The sequence below is a fragment of the Ambystoma mexicanum genome, chromosome 1q, assembly GCF_040938575.1.
Source record: "Ambystoma mexicanum isolate Mex_15411 chromosome 1q, UKY_AmexF1_1, whole genome shotgun sequence".
Lineage (NCBI taxonomy): Eukaryota > Metazoa > Chordata > Amphibia > Caudata > Ambystomatidae > Ambystoma > Ambystoma mexicanum.
Genome location: NC_090922.1, coordinates 500,712,699 through 500,726,504, shown reverse-complemented (window position 1 = coordinate 500,726,504; position 13,806 = coordinate 500,712,699). Strand labels below are relative to the sequence as shown.

The 13,806-nt window shown below is 45.5% G+C and overlaps 1 protein-coding gene across 7 annotated transcripts in view; it reads left to right on the top strand.

Moving 5' to 3' along the window:
• PHLDB3 (pleckstrin homology like domain family B member 3) overlaps positions 1-10,870 on the top strand; it is a 248,793-nt gene extending 237,923 nt beyond the window's left edge. For all 7 annotated transcript variants that reach the window (XM_069640851.1, XM_069640849.1, XM_069640850.1 and 4 more), the window contains 4 exons: positions 3,671-3,799; positions 7,677-7,896; positions 8,031-8,116; positions 9,544-10,870. In XM_069640851.1, the coding sequence (XP_069496952.1) occupies positions 3,671-3,799; positions 7,677-7,896; positions 8,031-8,116; positions 9,544-9,678 (570 nt within the window). In that variant the 3' untranslated portion in view covers positions 9,679-10,870. The remainder of the gene's footprint in view (positions 1-3,670; positions 3,800-7,676; positions 7,897-8,030; positions 8,117-9,543) is intronic.
• Positions 10,871-13,806: the final 2,936 nt, after the last annotated feature.

Sequence of the window (13,806 nt, the reverse complement as noted above, 5' to 3'; positions counted from 1 at the left end):
GAGAGAACCTAAGGAAATGAGTGAGCGCATTAAATTGAGTTCATAAAAATTGTAATAAATCTAGACAATTTGGAGAGAACAAGAAATTGTATTAAATTCAGAGAAAATTAAGAAAATGAGGAAAAAGTTTCAAATTGAGGGAATGTGAAAATACAACAAACCCAGACAAATTGAGGGAATAAGAATTTGTACCAGATAAAGAAAATTGGCACAACATATTAGATCCTTCTCTTTATTTTTATAGTTTAAACCGCACTGGACAGCCTAAGTACCAAAGGATCCGATATTGCTGACTTTGCGTATGGTTAATATCAAATGGCATAGCTGTCAAAACAAGAACGTTGCAATCAAGGGATTCGCAAACAGCTGTTTTAAGGCTGCATCTCTATATTATCCATGTTTGCCCTTGTTCTCATGTTGTCTAGATTAGTCTCTCCCATGCTCAGTATGCACTTTCCTACTCCACATAGTTTCTAACTCATTCAACGGCTGTGTAAGCGGATTCAATTCAACACTACAGCTAAATCAATGCCTAGTCTGGGATGCTGAGGGAAACCCTTATTGATATATTTTTATGTCCAGTTCGTTTACTCTGGATGACAACCCTTATATAACACCCCTCTCTTAGAATCCCCCTGACCCCACTGAGCCAAGAAGTAGGTTTGTTTTGCGAATTAAAAGGTTTATTTGAAAATTAAACAATATATATCACACTTTTATAATAAATTAATATTTGATATCACACTTGAGAATATGATGTTGATCAACAATGGATAATGTTATAGTGGTACACTCTTTATAATGGCTTAGAAGTTGATTTAGAGAGGATAAAGTAGCTGAGAATGCTCATATGGCTTCAAAGACAATGCAATGATGAAATGCAGTACAGAAAATAAACTTGATATGATTTCAACCAAAACAACGTAATCGCTTTTCCCCCTGGTAGCAATTCACCCCCCCCCCTTATGCAATGTAAAGAGATGGAAGGAAAGCACACAGTTCTCAGGAATGCAATCAAATATAATTCAGTTCCCCCCCTAGCAAGCTTAGAGGAAAACAGGTAGGAGTTTTAAATACAGGCCCAAAATGCTTTGAATGTGATGACAATGAAGTGAGAAATGTGCTAAAATTGCTTTTAATTCCCCATAGGGGTTTCAGGGTAGGTGATGGATACTTTGAATCAGTTCAGGCCAGCCCTATCCTTGATTCAGGGATGGTTATTAGGTTGAAAACAGATTTCAGGGATGGAAGCAAAGACAAATATTTTTACCCGTGGCTAAAATGAAGCAAATGTCAAATCGGGGCAATTTAGTCGCGTGCGTCAAGTGCAGTTACGGAGGCACTATAAGGGGTAGCAAGTCGGTTTTAGGTCCATTGGAAAGCTTAGAATCTTAGCTTTAAGTTGACAGTTAAAACCCGCTCCTAGCACAAACGGTTCCGGAGATGCGAACGATTTCGTGAAGGTAGTTTTTCAGAAATGAAATCACAGTTTCAGAATGACAGATGACAGTTTTCAGTTTTAAAGATGACAGAATGACATGATTCTAGGAGGCAGTTCTAATAGGTTAAAATAGTTTGGATTAGATTATTTTAAACTAAGAGATTGGTTTTGGCACAGTGCTAGCTGGGTACTCACACTAGATTTTGGACAGGAATGCGACTTTGTCACGGATCGGGTGAACCGGTTGGACTTGACTCCTGGCGGTTCTCTCGCCACGGACGATCTCTGCCTGGTTCTGCTCACAGCGATCTGGGTCAGCTCTGTTAGCGGCGCTGCACAGCGGTATGGATCTCTGGTGACAAAAGTTCCTGGCACTGCATGGCGGTCTGGTCTCTGGTTCCGGGTACAGCTCTGCTTTCTGGTTGTTTCTGGCACAGGGTTTTAGCCAGAATCAGACAGCTCAGCCCAGCTGTCTGAATAGTTTGGTTTGGTTGCTAGGTTTTGAAGGCCTGCTGATAGGAGTTCAGCTGTTGGGTTCTAGAGTTCCTGGAGTTTCTGGATGTGAAGTCTGAAATCAGGATGTGGAGTTGTCTGTCAAAATGCTCCGCAGAAAGTGAAAAAGAAAAAAATCCTATCTGGCTTCCAGGGGCTCTTTTTATGTGTTTTAGAAAGTGGGTGGGCCGGCTAATTCTGCCTGCCCAACCCTCTCAACTTATCATTGGCCAGTTCCTCCTCTCTTCCTTGATTGGGGGAAGGAAATGGAGTGTCAGAGTGATGTCAGCCATTTATGATCTATTGAAGAACGCCCCTTTACTTTTGCTTTAGAAATCATTTTTCACAACTACACATTTCCCAGATGCACAGTTGTTTGACATTACATGTACATATTACAGATTACTTAAGGTACATTCTGGCCCAACTCTGATCTTCCTGGGGGCTTGCATTAAAAAATGACAACTTATTTTCGTTTTTAGTTGGTTTACCAATGTTAAATCTGTATCAAAAATTACACAAATGTACACACTCCTACACACATTCCAGTAATTTACTAGGTCTCTAGCACAAACCCAGTGTCTGTAATATCAATAGATAGCGGAGTTTTGCCTCGGAACATGGTACAAAGTTGAATCAAGTCTTGAATTGTGGGTACATTTCTTAGATTAAGGTTCTCCAAATTGCACATTTTTGTGAGCTTAATTCAATATTTTAGAAGCATTTAACGTAAACATATATTTGCTGCAATATGATTCCACAAAAGTGTCTGGGCCCGCCCCCAGAAACTTGGGAGTCAGGAAACGCATGTCTCTCCTTCCAAGCAGGGCTCAGTTAACAGTCCACACTGAAAATCAACATACCCCATTCAATTGCAAGGGTCTATTGTGTTGGGTGCAGCAGGCTGAGGTCAACAGACCAGGGGGCCATTCTGCATTTTATTAACAGAAACCTGTGATTTCCTGGGCTGTTGTGTGGGTCTCTGAGGTGAGAAGGTTTCCCAGCCTCTTGGCCTGTTAATGCAATCAGATTGTCTCTGGGAACAGCAGGTGGTTAAGAGTTTTAATTAACCAGCGGGCCTTTGAAGATTCCAGCTGTCTCAGGTGGCTGATTAGCTTCTGAAGTAGCAGTTCTCCTGTCAGAGTTTAGACCGCTACCGCCGGTTTGTGGACAAAGCTGGTACTGCACCCCCATGATTTTAGCAACTTTTTGACATCAAGAAAATGAATTCCCAACAGCTCTGGGTTGCTTTTGGCAATCAGCCTTGCTATTCCCAATGGTTTCAGGCTACTGTGTGTGTAGCCAATGGTGGTTTTAGGCAGTGCCCTCCTGTGCTCACAGCATAGGCAAAAATGGGTGGCAGCCTATTCTTCATGTTTTTCCTGTGCATTTTCTGGGGAGTTCTGGCCATCATGATGTTTTCAATGCCAGTAATGCACAGTTTCTTTTGTGGTAGGGCTCGGTTGCATGGGTAAAACATCCCACAACTGGCTTTGGGGGCCACTCTATCCCTCAGTGGTACAATTTCAAATTCCTACATCTTTACTAGGAATTGGCCAAGCACCTCGCAGATGTGTCTGCTGACGCTTGCTGTTGGGTCATTGTAGTGCGTATGGATGAATGCACGGATTGATCACTCTACCAATATTCAGATGTGCCTGTCTCCAGGTTAGAAGAGTTTGCTTCTCGGCACCCGATTCTCTGACCTCACCATAACCTGTGATTTGTCTGAACTAGGAATCCAAGCGAGCAGCTCAAGAGGAGGCGAAACGAAAAGAGGCGATGGAGCCCTGTCCACCCACAGAAAAACCGACCATGGGACCACCCCCGACCCTGGCTCCACCTCCTGTAGCTCCTAACACGCAGGTACTGTGTGTGGGCAAGGGTACTGTACAAGACATGGCTTAAGAGTGAACAAATGGAATTCTTCCCACCGGGATTTCCCATTGGATCATTCTGAATAGAACGTGTTGCTTTGTGTTCCACTTGCTTGTACACATGTAGTTCTCGGTCTTCATATGAGAGTTACTGCAGCCGGAGAAACGTTGCATTGACTCATTCATGCAAGTCCTATTGTGCTACAATGTCTATATACTGCTAATGGTATCCCGTTGTTTTAACGTAGTAAATTACTTCGAAGTACTTTGTCGTAATAACTTTGAATTACTTCGTGGTGAAGTAATTTTGTAGAGGTAATTTAGGGTTGGGTGCTTAAGAGGGTGGGGGGTGGCAAGTGGTTGGGGTGGCAGTGAACGGAGAAGGGTGCGGCATGTGAGGGGACCCCATATAAAAAAAAATCGGAAAATATTCGAAGTAATTGCATCGAGGTAGAATGCCACGAATTCATTTATTTTGTTGTAATAGCATAGAACCCTTCCTCTTCAAAATCGGGGTGCACCACAGGATGTGTATTTTGTGTTCATATGGGATATACCTTGTGGTGGCCTTTACTGAAATGCAGAGGGTTAATTTGCTTTCCCTTCCTGGGTCAGCAGTGACCTTGTCTTCTAGCCAGCTGCTAGGTCTGCAGTGGTTTGTTCTGTCCAGCAGGGGCCTATGCTTGGCTAGTGAAGCTTTGGTAACTGAGAAGGAGCCTCTTTGTGGACATGCATGGGAACCAATCGATGGTGCGTTTCGACAGTTGGCCCTGACAGGAAGTTTCTGTCAGGGGCAGCATGTGTTGATGCTGACTGGAGCCGTTTGTGCGATTAGAAGTTCTGGTAACGCCAGTACTAGGAGATTTTCTTCCAAAACTGCTGGGGCTCTCTCTCCTTAGCTAGGAGTCCCCAACATACATCTATGAATACCTAATCCCTCTGCTGTTGTGTGGCTGGCCAAACACTGAGAAGCCTATCCAGAGTTAGAATGCCTTGCGGTTTACCAGAATTTACCAACTGGCGACATTTGGCGCCTGTTGGCAGTGAGTTAATGGACAGACTGACTTGTTGAATGATTGAATAGAGATTAGTTACAGGGCTCGGGAGTGGGGTGGGCAGTGAGGGGCTACTTTTTTTTTGTTTTGCCCCAGGCTGAAGAATCTGAGGAAATCTATATTTTTTTCTTTCTATTATGGTGTGTGCTTGTTTACAAACACTGAAGCACCCCCCGTTTTATTGTGTCTTTACCATCTTGCAACACAGAACTTAGACTAAAGCTGTGTAGCCTGGCTGACTGCCTCTGATCCATTCAGGATGAGCGTCTCGCGGCCATGCCATTGGACCACTGTTGTCTCATTCTTTGAGTGGCCCACAGGAGCGCCTGTCAAACAAATGGGGTTTACTCTCAAACAACTAGGCTAGCCCTTTATTTTCAGCGGCCACAGATGAATTCCATCTTTGAGGGCTGACTAGCCTGGGAGTCTTTAAAACAAAAAAAAAAAAATATATCTATATCTATAGATATATTGATGCTGGTAATTTTGTCTCTGAAAGTGAGATCGGACCTCACTTTCATGATGCTGCATGCTGAAAAGTGTAGAGCAAACGTTCCTGTGGTTGCTTTTGGTACTCTTGTTCAGAGAGGAATTGCCATAGCATTTCGGTGCTGGACTGCCCATGTGGGCGGGACAAAGACTGATATGCAAATGTTTATTTCCCATCTGCGAAAGGTACAGTGAGCAAAAAGCAGATGGCTGCGAACTCTCAACTGAACGGGTTATCATGCCTTGTTCTTCCGAGAGAGGGGCGCCTGCTACCTTTTGTTGAATGTGTAACAACTCAGCTGCAGTCATTCTACTGACACCCCTCAAACTGCATTGTAGTTTGGCAACATGACAATTGGAGTGAAGTGTGCATTCCTGCAGACTGATGAAACCCAAAGTTCAAACTTTATCCGTGGGCATCCCTGATGCAAAATAGGTAATTGTGTGCTCCCAGGGCCCTGCTACCAGATTAACATCTAAATATAACCGGGTCTAGTTTTGACATGGTGGTCTCTAGGAAATGACAATTCGACTTGCCAAATTTGTTGTCATTTTATTGTTTGCTTGGTTTCTAGAGACCGTCCTGACTGGGCCTTCTGTGTATTCACTGTCTGGGGTGGAGTTTCACCCAAAACATACTATTTGGGCTCAACCCCTGCAAAAGCCCTTTTCCTGTCTGGGAAAGACGTGTCCCCTTCCAGGAGGACAGTATGTACCCTTGGTGGGCAGGGAAAGGATCCATGCTTCAAAGGAGAAGGTCTGCCAGGCTGAGGGAAATCGCACCAGGAGGATAACCACTGAATTCTTTCATGCAGGACACGCAGAGGGGGGTGGCATTGGAGGGACCGGGAGAGGAGTACAGAAGTGTTGGGAGAGTCCACGGAAAGGGTACACCATCCTGAAATCTACAATCGGCCCCCACACTTCTGTGCCACCTCGCCGCTTCCTGAAGGAAAAGCATTTTGGGACTGATTCACAAGGCAAAAGGCTTTGCACGCAGCAGCCAAGATTGAACCCTTGCAGACGATCAGAAGTGGGACCAGTCTGCTCCAGCCGATTGAATATTTAAGGGGGCGAGACCACCCCTCAGTGGAATCTTTCTGAATCCTCTTTTCTCTACATAGGAAAAATGATTTCACCTTGAACCTTATACAATCTGCCCAAAGTCCTTTGCCATATGGGTGAAGATCAATGCTCTAAGCAGAGACAGACACTTCCCTCAACCATTGCAGTGGAACATTTGGGAGTGAAGTGTCTGGACAAGGCCACCTGCAGCTGAGACGACTGGTACCCACAATGCTGTTCACCGGCGGTGACAGCCTCTGCAAGTGCTCTCTCTGACAACCTTCTCAGCTAGGAAGTGCAGTTCAAGGACTTTTCTGAACCCTGAACACACTGGTGGTCCTGTTATAAAATGGTGTTTTATCTCTTCATGCTATGCTGGTGCTGTTCCGTCCATGCCTATTATGAAATCCCAGGTGCTCTGTCTGAAAATGAGCTCCAGTCTCCATTCCATGAGGGATTTCACAGAATACTCTAAGTCAGGCTTACCTCAAACTCTGTTCGATTTGAGGAATGTAGCCGCTTGCATTGATGTATGGTGTTGATCTGTACACCAAGGTTTCAATTTATTGTAAGCTTACTTTATATGAAAATGAAGTGGGATAAAACTTCTTGTGCATTCGTGTGTAGTTTTTTCTTTAATTCTGCATTTAGTGTTATGGGGTGCCTACTAAGGCAGTAGAGGTTTAGGGAGAATGGCAGTACTCTGTTTAAAAAAACAAAAACAATGTTTTTTTTGTGAATGTATAACTATTTCTCTGTGAAGATTTAAGTGCGTACTTGGTACCTTTTTTTTAAACTGGAACACCTAGCAAATGACAAATACCCGGGTGGTGTGTGTGGGCCTATGTGGATTGGCATACATGTTCAGCCCATTATTCCCCCTCTCTTCTGAGGGCTTCTCAGGTAGAGCTTGGAAAAGGGGGTTTTACGGACCCATGGTAAGTCTCGACTGACTCAGTGGGGAATTCGGCCATTTTTTAGCATGGTGGTTCTTCTGTGTCCTGACTGGTGTGAGATATATTATGGAGTCTGCACCCACATTGATGACTTTTCACAGGGTCAAGGCTTTCGAAAAATCTTAGTTACCTCTGATGCACCATATTATAGCCTGGATGTAAATACTCAATCACCGATTTGATAGGCTACCTGCTAACCACCCAATACCTTCCTAAATTCAGATCTGCCTTAAAACTGAGATCCTGAAATGCCCCACGTTTCATGCTCTCCTTTTGTTTACCTTCCCTTTTACACCCACAGGTGAAGTCTCCTGTGCAGCCAGCGGGTGGGCGTAGGCCAGCCCTTGACCTGAAATCTCACCTGGAAGCGTCCGGCCACAGCGTGGACACCTGCAGCCAGGTGATCGTCACAGCCACCTCCTGCAAGGGCTTCCTCGTCAAGATGGGCGGCAGAATAAAGACCTGGAAGAAGCGATGGTTTGTCTTCGACCGCCAGAAGCGTCGGCTGGCCTACTTTGCTGGTAAGTATCCTGGCCTTCCAGTCCTCCTCCAGCTGCTGGAGATTGAGTTTTTCCTTTGGCCTGCGCCGCTCTGAGTTCCTAGCCTCTGCCTCCCAGGTTCTTGTCTTTACTGTTGACTGATTTTATCTTTGCAGACAAGGAGGAACAGAAGCTGAAAGGAGTGATCTACTTCCAGGCCATAGAAGAGGTGTACTACGACCACCTGAGGAGCGCCTTTAAGGTATAGCATGGGGCCCTCGTGCCTAGAGTATGGGAGATGTCAGCAGTGCTGGAACCAATCTTCTGGCCATCTTTGGTATGGATATGTGGGCGAACTATGAATCGATGGCTTTCTTGCAACATGTAAAGATGCGGGGGTCTCATTTGGTGCTCCTACACAGATAAGCTGTGGCATCGCTTAGGCTACTCATAGATTGGAAACCTTCTCCCCTCCACGGACCCCAGACAGTGGGGCTATTCCATCGTCCACACAAACCTAAAAGGTCCAGGCCGAAGACTGCAGAAGTATTGCACAGATTACAACACTTTTACCAGCTTTTGCCTTAGACAGAGCTATGCTTCAGGTAGTACAAAACTAAAGGAACACAGGCCACTGACAACTGAGCTGGCATGCAGGTCAACCCTTGCATCTGAGGATGTAGACCACACACCTGTTTAGGTCAGATAGCGCAAACAGGGTCATGTCTCACAACCAATCCATCTCTTGGGTTAGCTCCGGCCGGTTTAGGCAGTTGGTAGGCAAGCCATTGTTTCGTTCACACTATACAGAGTGCGGCTGTAGACTGCAGAGCTAGGCCACCAACCCAACATAGCTGTTTGAGGAGGACCAGGGCAGTGCAATTTCACTATGGTTTTCCTTTAAATCATCTGTATTTCAACATCCCATAAAACATTTAGCGATCAGTTCCAACAAGAATGCCTTTGGCGGCTGCTACCCTTTTCCATAGTCTGCAGATGGAGCAGGTGTGCGAAGTGACTGGACACAGCTCAGGTAGACACTATATACCAGACATTGTCACACTACCATTTCCTTTAAGCACTCCCTGTAAAAAGGCCACAGACATGGAACCCAAAACGCTTAGTCCCTCTGTGTGCTTACTCGGCGAGCTTGGTTGATGAAATAGGTGGAGGACAAGGCCCATGTACTTCTTATGTGGGTTGATGTGTTCAAAGTCAACAATGCAATCCCTCAATATCAACACACTCTTGCACCATAACGACTGAACCACAGTCGGGGCGAAAGTTTAAGCACTGGCTGTAGTAATGTTCGAAAGAACTATTGCGGAGTCATAAGTTGTTGTCTGGGCTCTGCCTTTCTATTCCGAGCTTGTTAACTCTAGGCCTCCTGCCGGGGAGGTGGGGGGAATCCGTCTTTACTGGGAGGTGGACTTGTGGGACACCGGACTGAATGAGGAGTAGAGCGGACAGAATCTTTGGGTTACTTGTTGCTTAGGGGCTTTATGATGGGAGGTGAAGGGTTTGGATTGGAGAATCGATGGGTTGCAGAGGATGAGGGAGGTTTGTAATTTAGTTGCTTGGATGCTGTTTTTCAGAAGAGGGAGGCTGAAAGTTTGCTGGGATGTTTTTGTTCCACGTGATGTTTCCTGTGTTGGTAATGCATGTTTGTCTCGTCTCTTCCTCGCCCAGAGCCCGCATCCCAAGCTCACCTTCTGCGTCAAGACCTACGAACGCCTTTTCTGCATGGTTGCACCCACAGCCGAGGCGTTGCGCATCTGGATGGATGTGATTGTGACGGCAGCCGAGGAGAACTCTCGATATTGAGGAAGACGGAGCTGCATTGTTCCTGGCAGATCCAAGTTCCGGTCCTTGTTGGAGTGCTGCCAAAAATGGGCTGCTAATGACAGTTCTGGTACACCCAAAGGTTCCAGGCTTGAGCGCTCAGAACGGGTCCTTAGAAATGGTGCTGGTAGCCAAGCCACTGTGGCCCTGTGACCCTTGGGCATCAGTGCTGGACAGTTCATAAGAGTCTGCCAGAATGTGGGCTCGTAAGGACGCAGCCCTGTGGCAGGTGGAAAATTGTTACTAAGGACAAAGCTGCAGCGGCTCCTGTGGATCAGGGGTACAAAGATTGGTACCAATGTCAAAGTCTCTGTTACTCTCCATGGCACAGGATTGTCACAGATCAGGATGCTGACTACTTGCCAGGTGTGTACCCCTCATACTTCATAGCCGCAGACACTGCCGGTGAGTAAGGCGACAGTGCTGGCTCAAGAGTGACCTGCTGCTTTGCCAAAACCACCTTGTTCCACAAGATGCTCTACGTCGATCGCACTTTCACAAGAATAACCTTTCTTAATGCTTGTGTTTGCCCCTTTTATTGAGAATCTTGCCCCATACATGTACAAATCTACTCTGGAATGACCCTCCAATAATGTCTGTATTCAGAATGAACACCGAACCTCTTCCGGTTGGTCATCCCAACTGGGCCTCTGCTCTGACCTGCTGCAAGCTGTTTCCGTGGTCGGGCTCATGAAACTGGTTGGCGGACTCCAAGCCAGGCCCACCTTTGTCCTTGACAATGGCTATAGTGTCTTCCTATTGGGGCTAGGTCCAAGCCGAGACGGGCGTTTTCTTGCTTCAGAATTTCACTTCCTGTTTTAATTCTTTTCCCGCCAATCACCTGTGTAAAATTCCAGGCTACCCCTTGCCAGGCTTTGGACTACTTCGACAGCATCATGTGCACAGTAATGTAAATATAGTCAGTGGACATTTTCAAAGGCGTTCCTAAAATACCCCAAGTGGAAGCCAACCGGATTGAGGAACCCCTTTGAGTGCCAGACAGAGGACACATTTAAGAATATTTGTTTTTAACTTCTGACGCTGCTCCCTGTGGAAGCGTCTGCTGCTGTTCAATTTATTAAGCTGACTTATTCAACAGAATACTTGTAAAACTCTAGCATTTTACCTGACGGACACGTGTTACAGAAATAAAATTATTTATTATATTTAAAAATGCTGACATATTTTATTGCACGTGTTTTCCTTAGGAGTACTGGCAGGGATCGAGTCGGTTTACATGCAGTTTTTTTTCTTAAGAAATGTCTGCCTGTTTTTAAAATGTGTAAAAATAACTGTCGAGCCCTCTGAGAACTGAAAAAGTAATCTGTGACGTATTTGGGGTGCAGCCCTGAACCCCACTGTGCAAGCACCGGTTTTGCCTGTGTCTGTGCGCCTCTTCAGAACAAAGCCACTATTGTTGCGATTGCAGGGCTTACCAGGAACCTTTCACTTGCACCTCAGTCGCACTTTCAGTTCATGCATGTTGCTATTAGCTGAAAGGTTTGGGGTTTGATTCGATCCCTGAATGCCTTGCGTGTTAAATATAATTACCAAACTTTAAAAAAGTTACATTGTTAAACTATTGAGAGGTGACGATTTATTGCCACCCTCCATTTTCTCAAAGCCAGGCTGTGGTATAGAACCCAAGTCCCGGCAAATCTGGACTTTTGGTGACCCTTTTGTCCGGATTCTGCACTAAAGGATGCAAGTGTTGCTCGGATGCAGAGAGCGACTGTTGCCTCCTTGTTCAGAGAGTAAAGGCGCCAGAAGGCACATAGACCAGGGATGGCCCTAATGTATTGATACCCGTTTACCCATAGAGCAATTTTCTTTTAAGGATCTTATAAGAGCTTATACACTTCTGATTATTGTTCTCCACATACAACTAGTTTCTCACAAGTTTGTATAAGCTCTTTGTGTGGCTAGCCCCCCACGCTTGGCTTCAGAGTACTCGGAAGCTCTTGCTGCCACCGGCGCAGCTCCAGCGGGCCCGGCGTTCCCACATCTGGAGTGATTCAGCTCTTCCCAAAGGGTGGTGTCTGGTCTCTGCTGACTGTGTGGGCACTGTTAGTCACTACTCCTTAGCACTTCCCTACACCGCCAGGTCGAGATGTTGAACTGTGTAGCACATGACTTCAGCACAGTCTGTCTTGGGAGCAGAGGGTCAGAAGAGTTTCGAGAAATGGGGCGTATGGGTATCTGGTTTGAGCATAAACATTATGCAGGCTTCACTACCTGAATGAAAATGTTCTACAGTGAGCACGCATTTATTTCTAATGTGCTTGCCTGCAATATTGGGAAGGTTTTTCCCACAGGCCAATGGCTATGAAATAGTGTTCTGACCGGCTCAGGACCGGGTTAATTCGCTTGGCAAATTCACTTCTGTTGGGAAGCGGACAGGCCGCCAAACCGGGCTGCCCGCCTTCCCACTCTCGGACCTCGTGCCCCAATAGCCTTGAGACATGTACTTCACGTGAACGCGGTAACTGAGACACTATTGGGCACAGATACAATAAAGACGTAACTTGGATTGGCATTAACAATCATCCTACTGGAATAGCCCAATTATCAGTATAGTTCATTAGTGTGTATAAGACACTCTATTCAGCACACCTAATTGCCCCAAACTTGTCTTGGGGGGGGTGGGGGGGGGAGTTTGGTCTCCGGTATCCCTCCTGAAACGCCATGCGGACTGCCCCAGGGACTTGCATGCAGTTTACAGCCATTCTGTCCTCCCCAGCCGCCTGGCTCTAAACCAACTATAATGGTCACTCCCCCTTATTTTTTCAGTTCCCTTTTATATTGAGTTAATTCTGTACATTTGTCGCCCTGACTTTCCCCCACTCTTCACCTTACCCGCTCTCTTTGACCCAGAATCCTTTTCACCCCAATGATCCGTCTTACTGCTGCCCTGGACAGGGTCACAGTTCACCTCTACACAGACAAGGCTTGGGGCTGTCGGAGCACGGCGGTGGTGATGTGTAAAACTAGAGATTTAACACTTATTTTGTAGGGGAACCCATGAAATAATTCCAATCGATGCCAGGTCAGCATTCTGGAAATCTGTTTTTTTATATTTTCATTATTTTATTTAAATGCACCAAACGCCCTCCCCAACATATTTTATGTCTGGTGTAATTTTATATATACGAACCCCAGTCCTAGAATATTTGGGCAAGTGTTGTATAGAGCATTTAATTAAAATAATGAAAATATCAAACGCTCGATATTTCTTCATTCGTTATAAAGACTGCATACCATATTTTCATGCTGGTTGTGCACAAATGAAATAATGAGGCCTGTCCTAACAATGTATGTCAGCACCTCCAGTGTGAAACACATTTTCTTGCTGCTTGCGCATAAGAAAATTATGCGGTCTACCTCAATATATCGGCATTTCCAATGCGTTTTCATACTGCATGTGCCCATGGAAAATCATGAGACCATGCTCAATACATGCCAATGAGGGGCCCTTTTATGTCGGTCATTGAAGCATGACGCAACAATACATGCCATCATTTTCACTGTAAAAGACATCCATGATGTTAGTTTCCCACTTCTGGCCCATGTCGTTTTCCCTGGCCTACTTCACCATTTAGTAGAAAAAGGTCAGGCGCGCACTCTAGTTCCCAGTCATTTAATCCTGATGTGAGTAATAACGGGGATAAATCCCAACAATGTTCAAAATATACCAGGGTTAAATCCCAACTGCTGCAGTTCAAATGCAAAATAGTTCTCCTCCTCCAAGTACTTTCAAGTCTCAAACTCTGTTCACGGAGGCTGTGTTCCTTTTCAGGTGTTGCTATTACTTTTTCAATCTCGGTCTCAAGGGATTCTGGTTACTGTAGTGATGGCACAATTGTTTCATTCAGGAGACCAGTAACCAACTCCCCTCCAAACCCACAAATGTTACCCAAAATTGGGGGAGGGGGGAAACCAGGACTATGGCACTCCAAAGAGGGGGCATAATAACCCGGGTGCTGCTGCCTCTGGAGCCCGGGTCTCCTGCAACATTAAGTAGAAAAAGGTCAGGTGCGCACTGTAGTTCCCAGTCATTTGAACTGCAGCAGTTGGGATTTAATCCTGGTATTTTTTTTAACATTGTTGGGA